Consider the following 24165-nt stretch of genomic DNA (forward strand, 5'->3'; position numbering starts at 1 on the left):
TTCAAAGTAATGATTAAAAACGTGTATTTTGAGTATTTCGTCGAATCCGTTAAATGATTATTCTTATTATTATTATTAATGATTAACAAATTAAATTGTATGTATGTTAATTTGTTGTTGTTTTTATAATTATTATTCATATTTTGTGTGACAAAAACACAAAACGACGTCATAATTATTTTTTTATAAACCCGGCAAGAATACAAATTGAAGCGTTGTATTTTTATCTTCGATTAGGAGAAATAAATATCGACATAATATTTTGAATATATGTATTTATATAAGGTTAACCACAATGAAATCCGCAGTCAACGCAGCCAGTCAACGCAGCCAGTCAAGCAGGCTGTTTTATTTGTGATTTTTGTCAAAGAATACGTGAAAATATTCGAAAAGAAAATGCAAACTGCACGTTCAATACTTTTGAAAGAGACGTAATCGCTTCAAAAGAAACAATGAATAAAAACAAGAAGAAGAAGCTAAATTAATGGAGAGACAGTGTGTGGTTTGAACAAGCCGTTCAACACCAACCAGTCAGTCATACACCTTTTGCTTCTTGAAATCACTTTGAACAAGAAGAAGTGGCAGACAATTCAAATCGAATCTAAGAAAGAAAAAAACATTCCTCCCATTAGCCTCGTATGCAAAAGAGTTGGTAAAATGTGTGCCATGAATAACAATTAAGTACAGTGGCTCAGAGGCTTCATATCTCTTGTTAGTTGATTTTATTTGTGGGGAAGGAATATGAAAGTATGGGAATTCCTGTTGGAAGATAGATTCAAGAATAATAGCTTCAGTTCGATCCAGCCAAAAATAAAATTTCAAAAAAAACCCTAAAATCGATCGAGACTTTTATTTATATGAGACTTGAACATATCGAATTTGACGCCAGATTTTTAGAGTGTTTGGGCATGGGGTTTTATTTTTTAAGTTGATCTATGTCCTCTATTCCGTTATAAACAACTGCAAAAGTTGTGAAAATGATCGCACCAAAATGTTTATGAGTTGATTCCATTTTTTGGCAAATCATTTTTGTATGTCACTTTAAACAACACAACACATGGTGGTACGCAAAACCTTGCTGAGTATGTTTCGGTTAATACCCAGTAAAAAATATTTGGAGTAATCCTCAACCGAGCAATAGAGGAGTAATGATTTCTTCATCCATTTGGAGTAATAAGCGAGCAATGTATGAATTTTGTTTTGCCAAAAAATTCCACGAAGTTGGAAAAAAATTGATGTCTCGCCTTATGCTCCAAATGGATCAATAAGGGATGCATCAAAGCATTTTTGGCATGTTTTTTTTTGTTTGATGTAACTGTTGTTTAACTGTTGCTTTCGTCATGTTCGATTATTTCTTTATGGTTGTCCGTCCATTTGCTCAGTTTTCTTGTGTCCGTCTGAAGTGAAACACGTGTTGTAAGTGTAAATAAAGTGTAATTAAAAAAATTAAAAAAGTGTAATTAAAAAAATCAATTGGTAAAATAATGTGTGATAATTTTGTTTCTAAACGTCATCTTAGACGGCTTGTAAAAAAAGAAATTGAAAATTTCTCAAATTAGGAATTTGTAAGGCGAAAACACTAAATATCCACCGAGAGAAAATTAACATGCGTGACATATATTGCAAGATATTTTGCGTACCTGATGGGGAATATTTTGTATTTATTCCTATTCTACACCACTGTCAAATTTAGTAAATACTAATATTTAAACTATATTTCAAACTATTTTTCTACCTTAAGAACCATGAATTTTAATGCGAACATATTCCAAACTCAATCAGTTTTTACGGATGAAACTGTACAAAGCACACCGAATAATGTCGCAGGTAATGTTAACTCATAGCTCTTTTTATATTTTTTATCATAGTAATTATTTGATTTTATGTTCATTTCTAGAAACAAACAATGAAACAAAAAACACCAATAAAAAATTGGAGAACAAAATTGATCTCCTTCAAACTGAAGTCGAAGCTTTAAAGAAAATTATGTGTAAACAGACAATTTTGTTAGAACAGATCGTTAAACACATACGCCCAACTAGCAAGGATCTCAAAATTTTTCCAATAAATTCACTAGAGGAATTAAATTCGGCAGAACAATTAGTTAATAACGAGCCTGAATCAGAAGTGGTAAGCCAGAGTTTTTAATGCATAATTTAAGTGAATTTGGTACTAAAAGCTAATTATATTTATCTTTAATTATTTTCAGATATCATATATGAAACTAAAATTTGGCAAAGACAAAATAGAAAAGGCGTTACATGCAATGATTGGTGACAATATTTTGCTTCGGGTAAATTGGGATGGAGCTAAAAATAAGACAGCCATAAACAAATATCGGTTGTTTAACTTTTTTTATTTCGGTAATAGCTTGATTTTATAACGTGTTTTAAATAATATGTACATGATGTTTATTTTTCCTTTATTTTTGCAGAATCACTCAGAGACACCTACGAAACTTATCCTGAATTTGAAAAATCTTTTAAGTTGGCCTTTCGCAAATGTAAGGCAACATTTTACCGGCAAACCTACAGCCTAAAATCTAAATAAATAAAGTATTTAATATGTTTTTTTAATTATAAGAAATTATAGTACAAAAATGAATTATTTGTTTTTTTTTCGTTAAAAATAAATGATAAAATATATATTCTTTATTTTACTCTTTTCTTTTACTTCTTTACTTTCTTTTACTCTTTCAGGAGATAACAAAGATTACTCCCTTGATTCTCCTTTCCGAGATCAAAAGGAGTACTCCCTATATGCTTTTTCAGGAGATAACAAAGATTACTCCCTTGATTCTCCTTTCCGAGATCAAAAGGAGTACTCCCTATATGCTTTTTCAGGAGATAACAAAGATTACTCCCTTTGTCCTCCTTTCCGAGATGAAAACGAGTACTCCGTCTGTCATCCAATGGGAGCTCAAAAGGAGTGCTCGCCTCCTAGGACATGCAATGTTAAAAAAGAGTATAAAATGCAAGAGAGTCGGAGATTTAAGGAGTACTCCATTGCTCGAAAAGGAGCGTCCTACGATTAATCGTTGGATGATCCAATTTTTTACTGGGTACGTCTTGGTTTATGCACACACATACATATATATTTCAATTAGAACCTCAGACCACAGGGTGTAAGTGTTACAATATCTTTTGTTAAACCTTTGAGCCACTGTATCCTCTTTTAATTGCTTCTATATATGTACAAATAAATTTACCTTGTTAAATTCGTAAGGTTTTTGTTATTGTTGGAGAAATGTTTGAAAAAATCAATTAAACATTGTTTTATTTTCAAACAAATTCATAAAAATAAAAACCAACAAAAATCCAACCAACTTCAACTATTCGTGCAAATAGTGATGAGAAATTTGAGTGGATTTGTTTTCATTTCAAGTTAAACTTAGTCCACCGCAATTATACCCCAACGATATACACACACACGGGCATTTATTGGAACTTATGAAATACATATCCCTCCTAACAGTTATAGTTTTTTTCATATCGTCGTTGAACGTCATTCATTCAATTTTTGAAATTCAATCCAAATCGTGTATATATCGTCATTTTTCTGCTTGTGTTCGCCGACGTACTCACTTCAACACGCGCCTGTTTGGGGGGCGGCTTATTTCTTCAATTTCAATTGTGTTACGCCAATAAAGTTGAGAAAATTGAAATTGGAATAATACAAAACGAAATTGTGGCAGTGGGTTAAAATGTTTGACCTGGTCAACACGTTTTGAAGTTGTTGGTTTTTTCTCTCTCTCTCTCTCTCTCTCTGAACAACATCATCATCGCAAGTAACCTAATTTGATGAAGCAGCAAAACAAAAAAATCAATATATATTCGTTAAATAAATTGCAAATGGGAAATTAATAAACAATAAATTCTGGTTAAAAAATAAATTGTTTTAGAAATTAATTTTTGTTTTTCAATATCTAAATGACTTATTTTTGGCTAATTATTGAATTAATTAAACAATACTACAACATTTGTTGAAAATTATTAATGATTTTATTAATTAGGTAGATTCTAATTTGATCGCTACGTTTCAAAACGTGCCGTAACAGGGAATTGTAAAGGACAATTTACTCACTGGCGCCTCCGATTACGTTTGGTTTTTTATTACTTACAGCTTTAAAATTTCGGAATTTCAACACGTAAATCGAGAAAACAATATATTTAATTTACCTGCCAAAATTTCGGATCCGTTTTTACAAGAAAAGAGATAAATAATTATTCACCAAAGAACCACCTTCTGAGCTCACTGATTAATTTTCCAACCGATTGGGATTTGGCATGCTTCATTATTGAAGTATAAACACCTCATTTTTAGAATTTTCTAACCAACGTGACCAAAAGTTGCCACATCCACTTCTTCTACTAATGGGTATAAATATATGTAACTGATTCGACGAACTTGTATACAAATACTTCTTTCAGTTCGTTTATAGAGACCCTCTTCAGCTCTTTTATAAAGACTTCCTTCAACTCGTTTGTAAAGTTTCCCGTCCGTTAGTTCGTCTATAAAGACTCCTTCAGCTCGTCTATAAAGTCTGCCTTCAGATCGTGTATAAAACCTTCCTGCCCTTCACCTCGTCTATAAAGACTACTTTCAGTCCGCCTAAATAAGACTCCCTTTAGTTAATTTATCATAGGAATGTTTTTTGAAATTCTACTATATATTTAATATGACCTAATGGAACCGCGTCTACAGAAGACTCCTGACATAGGTAATATCGATAGAAGACCTCTGGATGGTACTTAACGTTATCTAGAGTACCCCATAACGTTCGTCTATCTACAGAATGCCTGGTTTCTATGTATTTTTAAGGAACATCTTAAGGGTCTATATACATTTTCTACATCTAAATAATACGTCAATTGCCCATTGTATGTGGACTTTAAAGGTCTTAGGAGAAATGTGAATTGCCTTCTTTAGGCCGGCCATATTGAGAGGCTTTAAGAAAATATTGAAAACTACTTTGTAAGAAACCATACTTAAGCTGTTCCTACAAAACATATTATATAATTTATCTACATAGAATTAAAAAATATTTTTATAAAAAATCCTAAATTTGTGACTCAAGTAACCCTGGGGAATCTATACGCAATACCAAATTGAACATTTTAGAACAAACACCGACGGAGATGCAAAATGCGCGTTAAAATCAAAATTCTCGCCAACAATCGAACATCGAACACATTTTGTTTATAAATTCGCGATACTTCCAACACAAACATTGTAGTTCCGAAATTCTTTCGATTTTTTTCAGATATGTCTTAACCTCATGGAGGGAATGTAACATACACAATTCGTATTAGTAGGCGTTCTTAGATCAAGTTCCACACTAAAATAATTTTTAAAAATTGTTTAACTTAACCCTTTGTGCCCCGAGTTTTTTCACTTAATCATAGAACAATTTTCTGTTCACAGATTCAATGCAACTACCCTAAATAGAATATGAACAACATTTGGCATCGCTATATCCTTGAATTCGGGAGATACAGTACATTCTTTTTGAAAAATAATAACAAAAGTTGAAATTTAAATGTCAACTTTTTGGTATTATTTTTGTATTACAATTTATCCTTAGCTTGAAATACCTCTTAGTTTCGGGGATAACCTTCCTATTTAGCGAAAGTTTCTTCTTAATAGATATGTTTTTTTGTATCTAAGAAAATATATTGATAGCGGGAGCAAAGTCTGGAGGAGATGGAAGATGTAAAAATCTTCCACCTTGTATTCGAATTTTCCCCATATCAATTTGAAATGTGTTTTTTATAGTTCCGACATGTCCCTAAAGTTTAATCACTTATGTCTGATTAATCGAAATGATCGAATGGACTAAATTAAATTTTTTGATTTGATCTGTTTGGATTGTATATTCCTTGGTATGTCAAGTTTAAAATTCACTATTGAATTCATTCCTCGCCACCTCTGAAATATTTGTCTTTACTTTCCCTTGTTATTTCATTTTTTTACCAAAAATGTCCGCAATAATTTTGATTGTAATAAATGATTAGGACTGATCTAGTTCATGCGCTCATTTCAGGGAATCATTCAATTAAACTATAAACTGCTGAGAGACATTTCTCTCTCACACAAAAATATGGCAGAAAATTGTCGAAAACAATTGCAAATTTAACAGATGATCTTAAATCCACAATGTTTGGCCCAAAAATCGAAATATTCTCCTAATTTTGTATTTCTCTATTCCATTCATTCCCAGTTTTTTAAACATTAAACCATACTAATATTTTATGGACCTTTTCTTATTTTCCAGCTCACAGAAGAGGTGGTACGAAAGAAAAACGAATACACAAAGCATTTGGATGGCTATCGGACATTAAGGGATCGCTTTGAGGAACATTATATTAAAGGTAAGTACTTGTATATATACATTCCAAAAATGTTTTACTAATTCCCTCGTTTTATTCTACATTTCCATTATAGCTGGTCGCAGTGGCCGCAAAGTTGATGATGTCCGTGATAAATATCAAAAAGCCTGCCGTAAATTACATTTAACCCACAACGAATATGTACTCTCGATAACCGAAGCTGTCGAAGTTGAAAAAGATTTCCGTACCATACTCCTACCCGGCTTATTGGAACATCAACAGTCGGTCCAAGAAAGTTTCATACTACTGTGGAAGAACATTTTACAGGAGGCCAGTCAACATAGTGATCTAACCGCGGATAAATTCAAGGAAATTCAAAAACGTATCGATAATGTGATAAACAGTATAAATCCAAGTGAGGAATATCGGGAATTTACCGAAAAGCATAGGTGAGTTGGGGTATATAAAAACAAAAATTCAGAAATGGGAACCGAAAAATCGCAAAGAAATTATATTAGGGGGCCAACGGGGCCAAATCTTGCACATCGAATCACTTTCTATGATCTCGCTTTTGCTATGAATTAAGGATGTGGTGAATCTTCAGTCAGGTCTGTTTTCAGTGACATGATAAAAACAGTGTCAAACGCAGTTTCCTAGTATGTTATTTTAGATGGACCTGTCTATATATTTTTTATTCTCCTAAGAGATGTAGTAGATTCCGCCGACTACTACGCTCTTACAATGAACTCCAATTCACCTTTTGAGTTAATTTGACAGATTGTAACATTATTTTTATGGATGGCGTACGAAACGAGTATTATATGCGATCAGTAAAGGGACAATCAAGCACAAGCTGGAACGCCTCCTATATAGGGTGTCACAACAAGAGTTCTGTTGACATGCAATTAAATTGTGAACTGGAAAATGTCTTTCGTGGTCAGAGCTGGACTGAATGTGGCAGCAATTCGACGTTTTAACCGACTTTTTGTTAATTATCATTCCTGTCTCATTTTTGTCAATGACAAGTAAAAATCTACAAGGTAGCAAAACAATAAATGCACCCCGACAGATGGTTCCGGGATCCAAAATGACCTCAGACTTACCTGGCCAACGTCTGTCACCTCAGTCCGCTGTGTTAAAGCAATAGGGCTGCAACAACAGCAGAAATACATATTCCATCCCCTGAGAAATCGTCATACTAAATTGCTTAAATTCCAATATTATGAAGGCCACCTTATGTGGACTAGGACATTCAAAAAATTGCCTATTCACTTAGAAACTGGATAATTAAATCAGACACTAATTTTAAAATTCGGCTAGCAGCATCAAAATGCATAAAACGGGGCGGTACCTTTACAGGCGGTAAATTTATATTGAACATTGTCTTTGAGGAAATCATTTATATTCCAAAAATACGAAACACCGACATTTTCTTATATCTTAGAAACTATTTTTTACCTTTTTTTAGTTTAGGCATTATTAAAACGTTTCCTATTTTCTCTTCCAGAACATCACCCACCACCCCTGTTGTATTTCAATTTGACGAATCGCTCATCAAAGACATCCCTGGCAAATTACAGTCCAGTACATTGGCCGTTGATAATTTAACTGTCGATTGGTTGCGTACCAAACAATTGGAATTGGAATTATTCGTACGAGACTGCCAAGAGAAACAAATGAAAATGATTGAACATGTCAATGGTGGTTCGCCCATAGCCAATGGTTCGATAACCTCAAATGGTAGCATTAACAGCAATGGCATACAATCGTCAAAGGAGAATCAAAAGTATTTTCATATCAACCGCTCTAAATTTTCGAACGCATTAGTTAACATTATTTCTCTTTCATTTTACAGTCGCCAATCGAAGGATTTGAATGCCCTACGTTGTCAGGAGAAACAAAAACAAAAACTATTGGATATGATTAAATGTGCCCTGAATGAAGTGGGTTGTGAAGAATTGCCACCCGGTGATGATTTGCCAAATTTCCCCTGTTTTGAACACAGTGGCTATAATAATGATAATCATCAGGTGAGTTTGAAATGTGATAAAAATTTGTATGGTGTAGGGTATTTCTATAGGATTTAAATGCATTATTCACTTACATAAATATTGAGGTTATGGAGTATTATTTATAATACAAATAATTATTATATTTAGTATGTGATTTATATATATATATATATCAAAATAGCAAAGATTAAAGGTTGTGGTCTATGCATTAAGTATGACAAGTAATTGTTTGTAGGAGTTCCCTTTTTTTAATACTTCTTTGTGATCGAAAATTAAAAAAAAACATTCTTACAAAAATCTTAGCCCACAACATATTTTCAAAAAAATCACGCCTCGTATAGACCAATAAATATTCTAAAAGAATCCAGGCCTCATATAGAATTAAAAAACGTAGTCCTATAAAACTACTTTTCAAATAGAAGGCCTACAAATTAGTTAACAAAAAATCGAATTTTTTTTTCTTACGTGTCAGCATGGCTCGACCTTATTGACTTACCACTTGAACCCTTATTAACAGAACTGAAATGTCTATTGTGTATCAATAAACATAACTTAATTTTCGATCGCATTCCTCGAAACAGAAGTAATAGGACAACCCTTTTTAATTAGAACTGGTGAATGTTTCCAAATATTTATATAACCTAACATGATTTTGAATTTTTCCCCATATCTTTCTTTCTTATACGACCCACACAATTAAAACAAAACAAAACAACTAACCAACAAAATAAATACAAAAAACAAAAACACACACTCTAGAACTCCAATAACAACCATCATACAACAACAAGTGTAAGTATATTCAATGAGTTACGGCGACGCGGTGGTGTTCTCACCTTACTGCGAGGACGTCATTTCAAACGTAAATCAACACCCCAGCCGACAACACCGACAGCAGCAGCGCGAGCCAAACGTTTGACCAGTAAAATGAAACCACGCTCTCAGAGTCTGGGTTCACTATCGGTAATTAGTCCCAATAGCCCTGCAAAATATGAGCCTATTATTACTAACCTACCCATGCGCATGGCTGCCAGTTTTGAAGCTAATAACAATCAGGGTTTTATGCATGATTTAAGTGATTTTGTTAAGGAGCTGACACCGCCACTAAGATTTGTACCATCCAAGCTAAGACGCAGCATGAGCCACGGTTCGATATTGATGCGCAATGAGCTGAGGGAACAGCACGAGGAAGATGATGAATATGACGATAAGAAATGGTCATATAATAACAATAATCATATTTATGCGGATTTAGATTTGAAAGAAGAGGAGAAAAAGGATATCGTCGTGGAGGAGAAAAAGGAAATTACGGTGGAGGAGACCGATGAGGAAAAGAAGGTACATCCCAAGGAGGACGAAACCCAAAATGTAACCAAAGAAAGTGAAGTGGAAAATAAATGTGAAAAGGAAATATTGTTATCGACACTGGGAGAACAGCAACAGGTGGTTATAGAAATCAATGCAATACCGGATAGTATTAAGGAGGAAATTAAGGCAGAGGAAAGTAAAGAAACAGAAGGAAATAAAAACATAATGGAAGAGGGGAAGGATAATACTTCTAATGGCCAGGAAGTAATCATGAATACGAATGGCGTAGATGTAGATAATAATGAACAAAACCCCATACCCGAAGTAATGCAAAATTCCATAGATGCTCATTTAGATCGCATAGACGAACTGAATCGTACCTTGGATAATCGTCTTAAGAGGACGATTTCACCACAGGTCACCGATTTGGATGCCATTGAATCAGCGGAAATAATTGATGTAGTAAAACGACCCATTAGTGGTAATCCAAATGACATCAAACGTATATCCACCTCGAGTTCAGATCGAGAATTACCCATTACCATGCAAAATGATAAGAACAAGAAACGATCATTATCCTTCTCACAAAAATCCATTAATGCCATTTTATGCAACATCAAGGAATTCTCTAAGAGTCCTTTGACAAAAATGCATAAATCCATGGATAGTAAAGATAGTCCGGAAAAAGAGGAAACCGGCTGCTTCAATTCAATGAAAACAAATGGCGTCAATGATAATAAAAGTTCCGAGGGAACTTCATCATCATCCAACACATCTTCTTCATTACATTCAAAAACCGGTGGGTCAGCCATTACACCCTCCGGTACACCAAATTATCCAGAAACTCAGTTAACCGATAATAATGGTAATAATCAAAATAGCTCTTCCACACTCAGTTCACCATCCACACACACCGATCCATTACTTGATTCCTCAAGTCAATCAACAAAAATCAACACCACCACCACTACAACAACAAACACTGCCAACATGAATCCGTCCAAGGACTCATCTAACTCAAAGCTAAAATTTAAAGTGCCAAAAATACAAAAGAAATCCAAAGCCATACGACAAACATTCCGTTCGAAATTCATAAATTTTCAATTGCGCAAAGGTAAATTGTGTAAAGTATGTACGAAACGTCGTCGTATACATCCGAGCAAAAGTGTCTTCGATTTTGCCAAAGAATTCAATTTGAATTCGGAAACATCAGAAGATAATAGCGAAGAATTTTGTACATGCCCTCCAGGATCACCGCATGTGGCAAAACACCACAATCGTCATCACCGGCCATTTAGCGTTGATCGCCACTCGCATGGCGATGATGATGAGGATGCTGGTGAATCAAGTGATGATGTACTCTCCATGAAGGATCATTGTTATTGTGTTCCCAGTTTGGCGACAACAGTGAGTAGCATTCATTCATAATCCGACACCAACCAAATGAAGAATGTCTGAACGATTGTCTCATATTGCATCTTTAGAGTGGAGAGCTTTAATTATTTTTTTTTAGAAAAAAATTTTTTTTGTGGGTCTCCTCCCGAATATTATAGCACAATTTTTCACTTTATTAATATTTTTTAATTTAAATTTTATACTTTATTCTTTTAGTAGTAGAAAATGTTGTTTACTTTAAGCACTTTTCAGTAGCATTGACACATCTATCTCCTGCCATGGTATTGTTTGTAAAGCAAAAACTATATAGTTTTAAGTTGATGTTTAATATTAAGTTTATTCAAAATGTAATAATTATTTACCATAAGAGTAGTTTTGTAATGTAGGCTGAGTACATTTTAGCTTTTATTTTTATGCAGCTTCTATTTTTGTTATTCTTAATGTTTTTAAGCATGTTCTTTTTTGTTTTGGAATTTAATTTGCATGTTTGTTGTTAATTCTTAAATGGTACACTTTGAAAAATGTTCTAATATTTATAAAGGAGTATATTAAAATATGCAATTCATTTTTAATTTCTTCTTGAAATTCAATGAGTTTGGAAAACAAAATATATTGTAAACTATATCCTCTATTTCAATGAAATATGTTTTTAAAATATCCAAATTTATACAAAAAATTAACATTATTTACAGTTTTTCTAAACTAAAAATACTTATAAATATATTCTTCATATATTCGATTATTGTGCTTATATATTCATTAAAATATCCTAATATATAATCACGATATTTCTTGTAAAAAAATTTTAGACAAGAAAAAATATTTCCAAAAAGTTTCTAAAGATACCCGAAATTATAAACATAGATCAAATTCATTTCAGATTTTGGAGTTGTTTTAGAAATGTAATCGTAATATTTTTTTCCTAACTTATTACTTTGTTTCATTCCACAAACTGATAAACATTGTAAAGAAAAACTAATTATAAATTATGTGAACGTATGTAATTGCATTTGTCCTCAACTTAGTATATATGCCTCTTGGAGCCTCTAGGCCCACCCGTGTTGGTACTTCCTCAACAAAGAGTCAACATTTAAAAAACTTAAAAATCTCATATTAATTGGTTATTGTTTTTGTTGCAAATTTTTAAAACCCTTTTTTATTCCTAAAAACCTAGGTCCATCAAAGGTGTAGTGTATATTAAATTTACAACACTTCGGAATAGTTACTGGAGACCCCATAATGCATACATATTATTGATCAGAGTAAAATTCGATGTCGATTTATGTATGTCCGTCTGTTTGTTTAATTTAAAATATATTGCATTCATAGGATGATTGGTATTGAGAAGGGGTAACGGTACCCCGAAATATGCGGTACGTTAGAGATATTTGGCATGTTTTTTAACCGAATAGGCTGTAATTTGGTATTTTGCATTCTCTTTGGGTTACACATCCTAATACCAAAAATTATCAATTTTGTCCCACTTTTTATTGTAGGCCCCATATAACGGTACGGCCCATTATTCGGAATTTTATTATTAATAATGGCCCATGTTTCGTGGTAGCCCCCACACAACGGTACCCACTAATATTCGATATTTTAAAGTTTTTGGGCACAGGTTTCAATTTAATTCGCTGTAATTTGATATTTTCGATTGTGATGTGGTAGTAAATCGTCCTACTAAAAATAATCAATATTGGTCCACTTTTTAAGGGAAGTCCCCTCAACCATCAACCATCAGCTCGATACGACTTGCTATGTCAATGTCCGAGAGTTGATGGTACAACTCATGGTTCATTCGATGCCGATCGACGCAGATTGGCCCGAAGATCTTTCGGAAAATTTCTCTCTCGAACACTCCACTTCATTCGGTTTTGAAAGGCTCCGAGAAGTCCTTTCCGACTTTAACTGCTGACCTTTAAGGTTATCCTGCATAGCCGTATTAATTAGCAGGAATGTCGTACACCTCTGAATAGGGCTGTCGAATGCGGCATTATAGTCGACGAATAGGTGGATTAATCTGGTTAATGGTGGATTTGCAAGGTCTGAAGCCGCATTGGTATGGTCCAATAATAGCATTCACCATTGGCTTCAGTCGTTCAGCCTGCACGCTGGATAGCACTTTATTGCGATGGGAAGAAAACTAATTCCTCTATATTTGGCACATATCGTCTTGTCTTCTTTATTGTGCACGGGACCGAGGATTCTGAGGTTACAATCATTGTATCAATGAGCTGGTGCATGCTCCTGACCAGCATCTGACCTCCGATCTTGAATAGTTCGGCTGATATCCCATCGGCACCTGCTGCTTTACTATTCCTCAGCCGATTTGCAATGTGCCTAGGAACATCAAAATAACTGTAAAGAGGCTGGTTTGTGGGTTATAATTTTTTGTTGAAAGATTTTTCACCCACTAGGAACCTGAAATATCAAATAAAAGCCAACACGATTTAAAAACATTAAATTCTCAAAGGTACAGTGATATGGAAAACTTGGGTAAATTTCCCGAAATTTTAGTAAATATTGATTTTCGTTAGGTTGAAAACCATTGTGCTATTGGGTGTGCTCTTGTATCTAAAGATGGGCGCTGGTCACATTTTAGTAATTTGTATATCCATATATTATATGGTCCCAAGAGTTTGTAACGCCGCAAAAGATTGGTCCTTGGCCCATGCCGACTATCATTTCTCAACTAACTGAGTCGATCTAGCCATGTTTGTCCGTCCATTTCTCCATTATAATTTGTAAACACAGTACAGACCACAGGTATGGACAAATATGAATTTTGCATGTGGGTCCGGTTCGAGCTAAAGAAGACTTTAACTGACCAATGTTATAATTTAAAAAGTCAAAATTTTAAATATTCATCAAGATTTCAAATATTACTACATTTATTTTGGTACACCCTTTTTAATAACACAAATTTCCCACCAATTCTCTAGAGATTATTAGAATATTTCTCTAAAATGATTGCTAATACAGCGATTAAAAGCAATTTCTGTTCTCAATACTCAAAATATCTATAGAAACGTTTCGAAATAACCAATAATCATATATACATACATATATGTATATAAATTCAGGTCTCTCCCAAAAATTATGTCCAATGCAACAAATGTGAGTGACGCAGCACTAGGTGGCTGTGTGTTTCCTAGGGTAGGTGAAAAGAAAACACAATGTTGGTGAAATAACAAAATTTGTCACTCTGCCAACAAAAAAACTTGATGGGAAAGCGTCAAAGTAAATTTGTTGTTTCGAACAAAAAACATAGAACTCTTAGATGATGTTGAGATGTTTTTTCAATAACTTAACATTTAAATAAAAAAAGAATTCCCCCACACCAACCACAACAACTAAATGTCATTACTCATGAACTTTGTTGGCTGATAAATGTTACAAGTTCAACAGGAAATCGTCTAGAGACAACAAATGCAATTTGTTTTCTCAGAGAATTGTTTTTCGCAAGAGATTGAGGTTTCTCTTATGTTTTTTTTTTTCAAATGAGTTGTGATTTTGAAATATAAATGTATTTTATTGTCGTAGGTTTTATTTCATTCACTATGAGAATGTGTTGGTGTACGCTATATTCGAAATGAGATTTGTTCTTAATTTTTTGTTTGCTATTGGAAACAGTTTTTCATTCAATATCATCAGTTGTTGTGCGGTAATATTTTCATTTCGCTAAATTTTCTTGTTTCACCCAAAAAAAACCGGGCAACGTTGAAATTTTCATTGAATAAAATGCGTAAAAATTTCGGTGAAAATTTGAAATAAAGTGAAAATTTTAAAATAATAAATAAATAATAAAAAATTGAAAGAATAAAATAATTAAAAATATATTCAAGCATTTAAAAGTAAAGCAGCATTTAATGCAAATCTAATTATATTTTCAAATAATGTCTTATTAAAAAAAAAAAAATTGTGAAAATGAGTAGTACTTCCGGTCAAAGTAGCAACTGCAGTGATTCGGCAGGAAATTTCTCGTTGCTATTCTTTCGTAACTGCCACAATTTAAATGGTCCACCAAAACCACCGGCACGCAAAAAGCGTCCAAAATCAATATTTAATGTAAGTGCAAACATTAATTTTTATATAAAAAAGTGACGTGTTGTCAGTGTGCTCAAATAAATAATTTCTTTAATCTGTCAAATTGTCCGAATACTAGAAATTGTCAGACATTTAACACTCCCACGCAAAATTATTATTCGTTTGTTGATGCAATAATTTCTTAAATATTTTTATATTCGAATACTAGAATGGAATATAGATAAATATAATGATGTTATAACTGTAAACAATTATCACGTCATTTTGGAAAATTATCGAAAAAATCTAGATTAGGCAGTATTTAATCATTAACACATCCAGGCCACTATGCGTGTGCGCTTTTTGGTCGAGCTATATAATGTGGTCGATCTGAGATTTTATGATCCAAGCCAAAGTCGGAAATGTGTATTATATTCCATTTATACAGTAAGGCTCCAAATTCTATTCCGGCTATAATAATTGGAATTGGCTATCAAAATGTCATAACCTAGGTTATGATACAATCACATTCTCCAATATTATTTTAGAAAATAGTCAGACGAAATATCATATATTCATCGATTACAGTCGACTAATTTTGTCGGAATCGAGTTTCAGTTTTTAAAGTGTTCCTCTTCAGTATTTGTCTAAGGTTGGTAGTAAAACCAAGATAAATAATTTTGTTTTGTTCTTTAAAATGTTTACTATTTGTGTGTTATTAATATAATATTTTCCGAACTTAAACTAATTCCCCAATTCCGGGCTCCGCCAATCATGTGATTTGATTTCATACATTTTAACATTTTTCACCTTTTTGAAAATGGGACAGAGTGGACCAATATTCCTTTTTGAACTCGAAGTTCGGTAGAAATAAGTCCTCTATTTTGATTTATTTTTATATGACGATGATGGACCATTTGTTAGCAATATGCCAATTTTCCATAATCTTTTCAGATTTTTGACATCGACTTCCATTAATTTGTCAGGGTCACATTAGTTCAAAACATTTGGAAGAATAGGTTCTTATTGACCTTAACCAATAGAAATATGCGCTGTAAACAAAGTTCCCAAATGATGTGGTTAATTTACATCAAAATTGGGCAGGATAAAAATCAACTTTCTCAGTTTTGGATTTAGTTTTAAAAAATATTCATCATTTCAGTATTTATTTCGTTTTCAAGTTGATAATTTATCTAGTCATAAATTCATTTATTACCCAATCCGATCATGAATATCCGCAAGAAATTCAATTCTCTAGGATATCAACTTTCTCGAGAATCGAATCCTCCGTTTATGAATTATTTGAGAAAGAAGTAAAAAAAGTGTCAGTAAAAAAAGGTGTTGCCCTCAGGCGATGATTTGCAGAGGTCTACAGAAGAAAATACAGCTTTTATATGGTATATGTTTTTATCAGAGAGTTTACCATCTTTACCAGTAGAGGTTGCCCTATAGACCCCTTCTTAGAATTTAATGTAGGTTTGAAAAAATATTACGATTTGCAAAGTTTGGATTAAATCTGACATTCTATTATCTTTATATTGGATATACGAATTTTGGAAATGTAGACATTTTTTTGAGCGAGGTACAAGAAGGAGTGGAACAACGGGTCCCATCTTCAACATTGATAGATGAAAGTTAAATATATTACCAATTACAATATTCTTCTTCTGATATTCTGATATTCTTCCGTTCGCTCCATATGAGATTTACAAGTTTTCAAAATGTTAACCCTTTGTGGTTCTAGCAGGAGTGAACCGATAAGTCCCATCTTCCAACAATAATAAATGCATGGTTAAATTATTATGTTGTGTAAAGTTTAGTTCAAATCGGATTGTCCGTTCACATTCTCTAATAATTAATTTTTAGCAACATTTTAACTATTTTGTGTAGGAGGTACCAAAAAAGAATGGACTGATGACTTCCATCTTCCAACTTGAATAAAGTATGAAAGAAATATTATGATGTTTATATTTGTCACCAAATCGGACATTCCATACCATTGTTTTTTTGACATCGACTTCCATTAATTAACAAATGGATTAACAAATTATCAACAATTTTGACCCATTGTGGGGAAGTGGGAGGAATGGCCGGTGGGTCCTATTTTTGTAGTCGATCTAGGGTCGGTAAAAATATTACGATGAGCAAAGTTTTTATGAAATTTGGGTAATTACAATGTTTCAAAATGTTGACCCTTTGTGGGGGAGGTACTAGGTACTTGTGCCATGCTCTATTCGCATGAAATTATAAAAGGCATTTCAGCACCGTTTTTACCATTTTATGGTTAGGTCCCAGAAGGAGTGTATCGATGAGAAGCTTAGAAGGGAGTATAAGATAGTATCGAGGGCTATAGAGATCGGACAGAAGATATAGTATGTGTCAAGTTTGCTCTTTCCCAACAACTTTACGTTTTTAATGATGCTGTATATTAGAACAGATTCCGTTGTTGAGTAGATGCTCAATTGCCTCCGTCTCCTCCTCGTCAACGCAGAGTCTACAGTAATCAGTAGCATCATGGTCCCATTCACAGGTGAAGGCCCTGATATTGCAATGATCAGTAATGATTCCTGTCATTACTCTTATTTCAGCTTTGCTCAGGTTCAACAATGAGTGTGTCCTTTTGGTAGACAGAGTCTGCCAAATAGACCTTGACACATTGCACCTAGGTTCGTTGTGCCAAAGTTCGCTCTTTCCTCGAAGAACGCCTCAAAGCTTCGATAAAAATGACATATGGTTGGTTTGATTGAGCCATAAATTGCTAGATCTGTAGATTGAGATCCTCGTGTAGCTAATTCGTCTGCTCTTTCATTACCCATTATGTAACGGTGACCTGGTACCCAACACAGCCGATGGCTGTAAGTAAGTTCTTCCAAAACTGTTCTACACAATTATTAGCCATAAGGCTGAAGGTATAATTAACAATGTCGGTGCACTTTTTAGGACAGCCCTTATATAACGGTACCATATTTTGGTATTAAGTCTGTAATCTTAAGTATTAAGTCTGATTCGTTGTAAATATATATTTTATTTACTCAACTCATTGTCCTACTTTCAAGGTGCAAGCCAGGGTATTTAGATTAGCCTAACGACGTTTTTACTTATTTAAATTATTTTTTAAAAAATGTGTACCATATAATCACATTATTTTAATTTTATCACAGATTATAATTTATATAAAAAATGTATTTAAAAAATATACATTTTTGAATATGAAATAAATGTTTCTTTTTCTTTTTTTTTTGGAAAATCACGAATTTTTTTATATAATGGTTCGTTCCAAAATGAACACACATATATTTTCTTGCTATGGTGAAAAATATAAAACATTGTAATATATAGTGACGTAAATTTCCAAAAAAAAAAAACTCAATATCTATTAATTTTTGGATTAAATCCAAGTATATCATGCATCTGCAGCGAAAAACAAACAGTGTGCACCATAATCACCAAATGCATCTGCAAAATTTATAACTTTTTTCTTTATTTTTAAATTTAGATATAAAGAACAAAAAAATGCATGAGCTATTTTTAGATGTTAATTTTTTAATTTTCTTAACAAAATTTTAATTTAATTGTTTATTTTAATTTGTTTATTATGCTTTTCGTTTTTTATTGTTGTTTTATTGGTTTTAATAATACAAACTAATATCCATCTAAATAACTTAACATTTTTTACTAATAATGATTTCTTTTTGCAAATCTCTCTTTAGGTCTCCCTCTCAACAAATCGCCCGCTCTACGAAGAAGAATGGTTCCATGGTGTCTTGCCACGCGAAGAAGTTGTACGCCTGCTCAACAATGAAGGAGATTTCCTAGTGCGTGAAACCATACGCAATGAAGAGAGTCAAATTGTTTTGAGTGTCTGCTGGAATGGACACAAACATTTTATAGTTCAGACAACAGTGGATGGTCATTTCCGTTTTGAAGGACCACCATTCCCAAGTATACAAGAGCTGATCTTACATCAATATCAATCTGAGTTGCCAGTTACAGTTAAATCAGGTGCTATCCTTCGAACGCCAATACGCCGAGAAATATGGGAACTAAGCAATGATGATGTTGTGCTGTGCGAGAAAATTGGTCGGGTAAGTTTATCATGAAATTCGAATTTGTTAGATGATTATATTAATTTGTAATTTATTTGTTGTTTTTAGGGTAACTTTGGTGATGTCTACAAAGCCAAATTGAAATCAACCAAAAAAGATGTGGCCGTCAAAACTTGCCGTATGACATTACCCGATGAACAGAAACGTAAATTCTTACAAGAGGGTCGTATCCTCAAGCAGTATGATCATCCAAATATTGTCAAACTGATTGGTATTTGTGTGCAAAAGCAACCGATAATGATTGTTATGGAATTGGTGCCAGGTTAGTTGAAAAAAAATATTTTTTTCCTATAATTCACTAAATTTATATTGTATTTCAAATTCAAATAGGTGGCTCCTTGCTGAACTATTTGCGCAAGAATTCGAATAATCTAACAACACGACAACAAATGGGAATGTGTCGTGATGCAGCAGCTGGTAAGTTTTTCATTACTACAATATTGATTAACTACACTGACGAAAAAATAGTTAAAAGATCAGAATGTCTTCTCTATGAAGAACTAAAGAAGCTTGTTTTGGAAGAGCGAAATATCTATTCATATAAGAATAAAAAAAATCTTCTCCTAGAAAAAAAAAAGTGTTAACGTAGAAGCCCAGAAAATATACTCATAGAAAATCAAAAGATGTGGAACATGATCTGAAGTTCTTCTTACATATGACAAGAATGTATTTTTGTAGAGAAACAGAAAATGTTCTCATAAAAGACAAAAAAGCTTACCAATTGAATACTGTAATAGAATATTTCGTAAAAGAAGAAGACCAAAAGTCCTTTCATCGGATACCAGAAATATCAAGAATTATTTTGTAAGAAGACCTGTATAATTGAAAATGCCATCAGAAAAGACTTATCATAGACTATATATCTTCGATTAACTTTTCCTCCAAGACAAAAAGGTATCGCCATGTAAGACTAAAAAGTATTCTAATGGGTGACCAAAAAGTAGAATGCCATAATGGAGGAATACCAGTTCTTCATACAGTAGAACAGAATATTTCCATGAAGTAAAAGTTTATACAAAGGAATGTATCGGAAAGTATTTTCATACATTTTCAGATTTGAAGGTCTGTCTTTAGAATACCGGAAATATTTTATAGGAAGTTTATTATAGAAAGCAAGCCGACTTTCATATATAAAACCTGAAGTTTTCTTTCTGATGTCCCGAGGCCCTTTAAGAGGACATTTTAACATTCATCCTCTTTTTATAATGAGCCAAAATGCAGTCACATATAATACAGCGAGCTATTCATATAAAATAACGGATGGTCTTAATACTGGGACATATTTTGAACAAAACAAGAATTTTCTCATAGTAGTCCAGCCTTGTAATATAATTCCATAAATAAGTTCTTATAGGTATCCCGGTCTTAATTAATATTATAAAACCAGCAGGTCTTCCTATAAAATAAAAAATGCCCATTGAAGTCCAGAGACTATTCGTATAGAATATATATATATATATAACTTCTTGTAGAATAATCACAAATATTATAAAGGACAACAAGAACGCCTTTTAATACCGTGGTTTGCTTATAGAAGAAAAGAAGGCCATATGGAAGGCAATAGTCTTTATATAGAAGGACAAATTATCTTCCAATAAAATTTTAAAATTCTCAAACCGATTATATTGCATTCATTTTTTTTTATAATACCTTATAACGAATCACCCCCTTCCTTTACAGGTATGCGTTATTTGGAATCGAAAAATTGTATACATCGTGATTTAGCCGCCCGCAATTGTTTAGTCGATTTGGAGTGTTCCGTAAAGATTTCCGATTTTGGAATGTCCCGCGAGGAAGAAGAGTATATTGGTAAGCAAACATAGCTTTATTTAAATTTATTTATGTTATTAATAATTTTTATTTCTTTATAGTGTCGGATGGCATGAAACAAATTCCTGTCAAATGGACCGCCCCTGAAGCTTTGAATTTTGGCAAATATACATCACTGTGTGATGTCTGGTCATATGGTATATTAATGTGGGAAATATTTTCCAAAGGAGATACCCCCTATTCGGGTATGACAAATACCAAGGCTAGGGAGAAAATTGATGCTGGTAAGTATTGAATGAACGATTTTGTAAAAAGTTTTAAAAATGAAAAATTTTGAAAATAGTTAAAAAACAATAATGTAGATTCACGCAAGGATGGATAATATAGAGTATATAACTTTGATGAAATAGATATCTACTTTTTAATAATAAAAAATTAGTATTTAATTCAATATTCTTTAAAAAGTATTCTTAAAAAAACCGTACATATATATATGGCAGTCCTTGAAAAATGTTATTTAAAAAAATCCCCGCTTAATTTAAAAATATTCCTTATTAAATCTATGTCAAAACCTCTAATAGCCCTTTAAGAATATTCTTTAATAAATCCAATTTTAAACCTCTGATAGTTCTTGGAAAATATTCTTTAAAAAATCCACGCCTAGGACTATGTACTTCGAATAATATTCTTCAAGAAATACACGCCTAGGACTATGTTTGAGGAATAATATTGTTCAAGAAATTCACGCGTAGAACTATGTTTGAGGAATAATATTCTTCAAGAAATCCACGCCTAATATTGATAGTCCTTGGAAAAATATTCTTTAAAAAATCCACACCTCATTTAGTTCTTGGAAAACTATTTATTTTTATATATTCTTTAAAAATCCACGCCTCATATAGTTCTTGTTCAAAATATTCTTTAAAAATCCACGATGATAGTCCTTAGAAAATATTTTTTTTAATATATCGAATTCTATTAATTAATCACGTTCTTTTATTTGTATTTTAGGCTACCGTATGCCAGCACCCGATAATGCACCAGCGGAAATGTATCGTTTAATGTTACAATGTTGGGCTGCTGAACCAGAATCTCGTCCACATTTCGATGAAATTTATAATGTCGTCGATGCACTGATTTTACGTTTAGACAATAGTCATTAAACTCTGCAGAAGAAGAACATCAATAACAACAACAAACTGAAACAAAACACCATACTCATACTCTGCAGAAGAAGAACATCAATAACAACAACAAACTGAAACAAAACACCATACTCATTACTTTACATTTTATACACTATAAACAAAATATATAATAATCATAGCATATAAAAATTACATTACATTTATACATACCCCCGCGAACATATATATAAAATATTCCCCTACCCCCTATTACATCCAAAACATGCATACATACATTCATATTTGTAATGAAATCTCATCAATGTTCTAATTTAAGCATATATAATTATTTTTTTGTAATTTAAATTCATAAATATTATTATTTTATTTGTATTTTGTGTCTTATATACTTATATATACTATGTGTTATTGCATATCTGTTATTTTATTATTTATATATGTAACAAAAATAATAATTTTATTATTATTAATTTTTTAAGTGTTAAGTATAATGGAAACCAATATTTAAGCTAATATTAAGTATACACTCTAAAATGAAATGAACATTTGAAAACAAAAAATCGATACCGCCCAATTTATAATGTGGAGGCTGAAAGCAATGTTATCCAATGCAATTGATAAAAAAAATACCAGGCAACGAATGTTTCTTTTTTGCTGTAGCGAAAAACGTGGGAAAAGTGAAAAGATAATCAAACATATTTTTATATAAAGCATTTTACTATATAACACTCTATACCCAACATCGAATTGATAAGTAAACACAAAAAAAATGTTTAAAACAAATAACAAATATTAATTGTGGGTAATAATTTTTTTATAAAAAAAAACTAAAAACAAATATCCTTGAATTTACTACTAAGTGTGTGTGTGCTTTTTTATATAATCATACATATAAATACATAATGTTTTTTAATTGTATAATGTGCCAAATCTTAAAAGAAAGTTGAAATTATATTTTTTTATTTTGTTAAATACCATTATTTATTTTGAAACGGCTTTATTTTTGTATAGCTTTGTATTTGATGATGTTGCTAATATTTGTCTGTTAAATCTTTTATTTACATAAATAAAATAGGCGGTCACATTGTTGATATTTGTCCCCATCTATTTCAATATTATAATATTTTTTTTTTAGAAATAGAAAATTTGATAATAAACATAATAGTTTATTATCAAATAATAAATATATAAATACGGAAAATGTCACCAACATCAAACCTACCAAAGCAAGAAGTCGTTTCGAAAATTCAAATTATAATCAAGCTTCATATCAAGATCAATATATGTATACAAGGTGACTTGAAATGTATGGATAAAACTCCCAAAAAATACTTAAAATAATTTGTATTCTACATGATTGAATTGTGTTAAATTGTGTGATGTGAAATAATCAAAAAATTGTATATGAGTTCAACGATACATTAAAACATTATATTAGATTTTGACGGAGAGAATACTTTAATAAGCCATAAAGATAGCAGCATATACCTTTTAGAATCTGTCAACTTCAATACAGACGAGCTATTTTTGTCTATATTCCGAACCCAACTCATTTTTCTTATGTCTACTACAAGAAATTAATAATATGAAATTTAAAATTTAAACTTCATATGACCACATACCCATATATTTTAATAATAAATTCGGTCGCGAACTTAATATTTTATTAATAATCCTTAAAAAAGGTCTTATAAAAATGACATTTATTAATTTGATAGCCTTTTGAATATACGGTATTAAAAGTCAACTCTAATGGATCTGATCCCCTTTGAATTAAAAAATCTACTTTTATATATAAAATCTTAAAAAATACACGTTGTTATAAATGTGTTTGAAAATAATGTTGTCTTTGAAACTATATCAATCAAAAATCCTCGATTAAAGCTCTTATGTCCTTCATTAAATAATCTTTAATTATTCCAAAAATAGTCCTCAAAAACATTCTTGAAAAAAAAAAATACAATCATTGCTCTATTAAACCATTAATAATATGCCGACTATCATTGAAAAATATTCTTTAAGCCTTTAGCAATGGTAGACCTTGAAAAATATTCCTTAAAAAACACTTGTT

General features: G+C 32.1%; 2 protein-coding genes across 3 annotated transcripts; both read left to right on the forward strand.

The window, feature by feature from the left end:
- Positions 1-1108: 1108 nt before the first annotated feature.
- On the forward strand, positions 1109-2606 carry LOC133329444 (uncharacterized). The gene is made up of 5 exons (XM_061537917.1): positions 1109-1476; positions 1742-1827; positions 1898-2130; positions 2210-2363; positions 2435-2606. The coding sequence occupies exons 2-5, from the start codon at positions 1746-1748 to the stop codon at positions 2548-2550; spliced, it is 585 nt and encodes a 194-aa protein (XP_061393901.1). The 5' UTR covers positions 1109-1476; positions 1742-1745; the 3' UTR covers positions 2551-2606.
- A 3671-nt stretch (positions 2607-6277) lies between these two features.
- On the forward strand, positions 6278-22117 carry LOC133329439 (tyrosine-protein kinase Fer). Of its 2 annotated transcripts, XM_061537912.1 has the most exons (13): positions 6278-6371; positions 6445-6778; positions 7837-8115; positions 8185-8359; positions 9101-9625; positions 9884-10413; positions 10504-11056; positions 18781-19155; positions 19225-19438; positions 19507-19593; positions 20857-20985; positions 21048-21230; positions 21958-22117. In XM_061537912.1, exons 3-13 carry the CDS (start codon positions 8006-8008, stop codon positions 22107-22109), a joined length of 3033 nt encoding a protein of 1010 aa, XP_061393896.1. In that variant the 5' UTR covers positions 6278-6371; positions 6445-6778; positions 7837-8005; the 3' UTR covers positions 22110-22117. The 2 variants fall into 2 exon arrangements, with proteins under 2 accessions (XP_061393896.1, XP_061393895.1); XM_061537911.1 differs by lacking the exons at positions 6278-6371; positions 6445-6778; positions 7837-8115; ... (2 more) ...; positions 9884-10413; positions 10504-11056 and adding an exon at positions 14970-15112.
- Positions 22118-24165: the final 2048 nt, after the last annotated feature.

The sequence above is a fragment of the Musca vetustissima genome, unplaced genomic scaffold, assembly GCF_032173495.1.
Source record: "Musca vetustissima isolate MV318-11 ecotype Yass unplaced genomic scaffold, APGP_CSIRO_Mvet_v1 utg27537, whole genome shotgun sequence".
In the NCBI taxonomy this organism is placed as follows: Eukaryota; Metazoa; Arthropoda; class Insecta; order Diptera; family Muscidae; genus Musca; species Musca vetustissima.

Excerpts from the sequence above, each read along its gene's own strand:
- LOC133329444 (XM_061537917.1), top strand. The coding sequence starts at position 1,746 with ATGAATTTTAATGCGAACATATTCCAAACTCAATCAGTTTTTACGGAT. Across the intron at positions 1,828-1,897 it reads CACACCGAATAATGTCGCAG|AAACAAACAATGAAACAAAA; the intron begins GTAATGTTAACT and ends GTTCATTTCTAG. Across the intron at positions 2,364-2,434 it reads GTTTAACTTTTTTTATTTCG|AATCACTCAGAGACACCTAC; the intron begins GTAATAGCTTGA and ends TTATTTTTGCAG.
- LOC133329439 (XM_061537912.1), top strand. The coding sequence starts at position 8,006 with ATGAAAATGATTGAACATGTCAATGGTGGTTCGCCCATAGCCAATGGT. Across the intron at positions 9,626-9,883 it reads AAGAGGAGAAAAAGGATATC|GGGAAGGATAATACTTCTAA; the intron begins GTCGTGGAGGAG and ends ATAATGGAAGAG. Across the intron at positions 21,231-21,957 it reads TAGGGAGAAAATTGATGCTG|GCTACCGTATGCCAGCACCC; the intron begins GTAAGTATTGAA and ends TTTGTATTTTAG.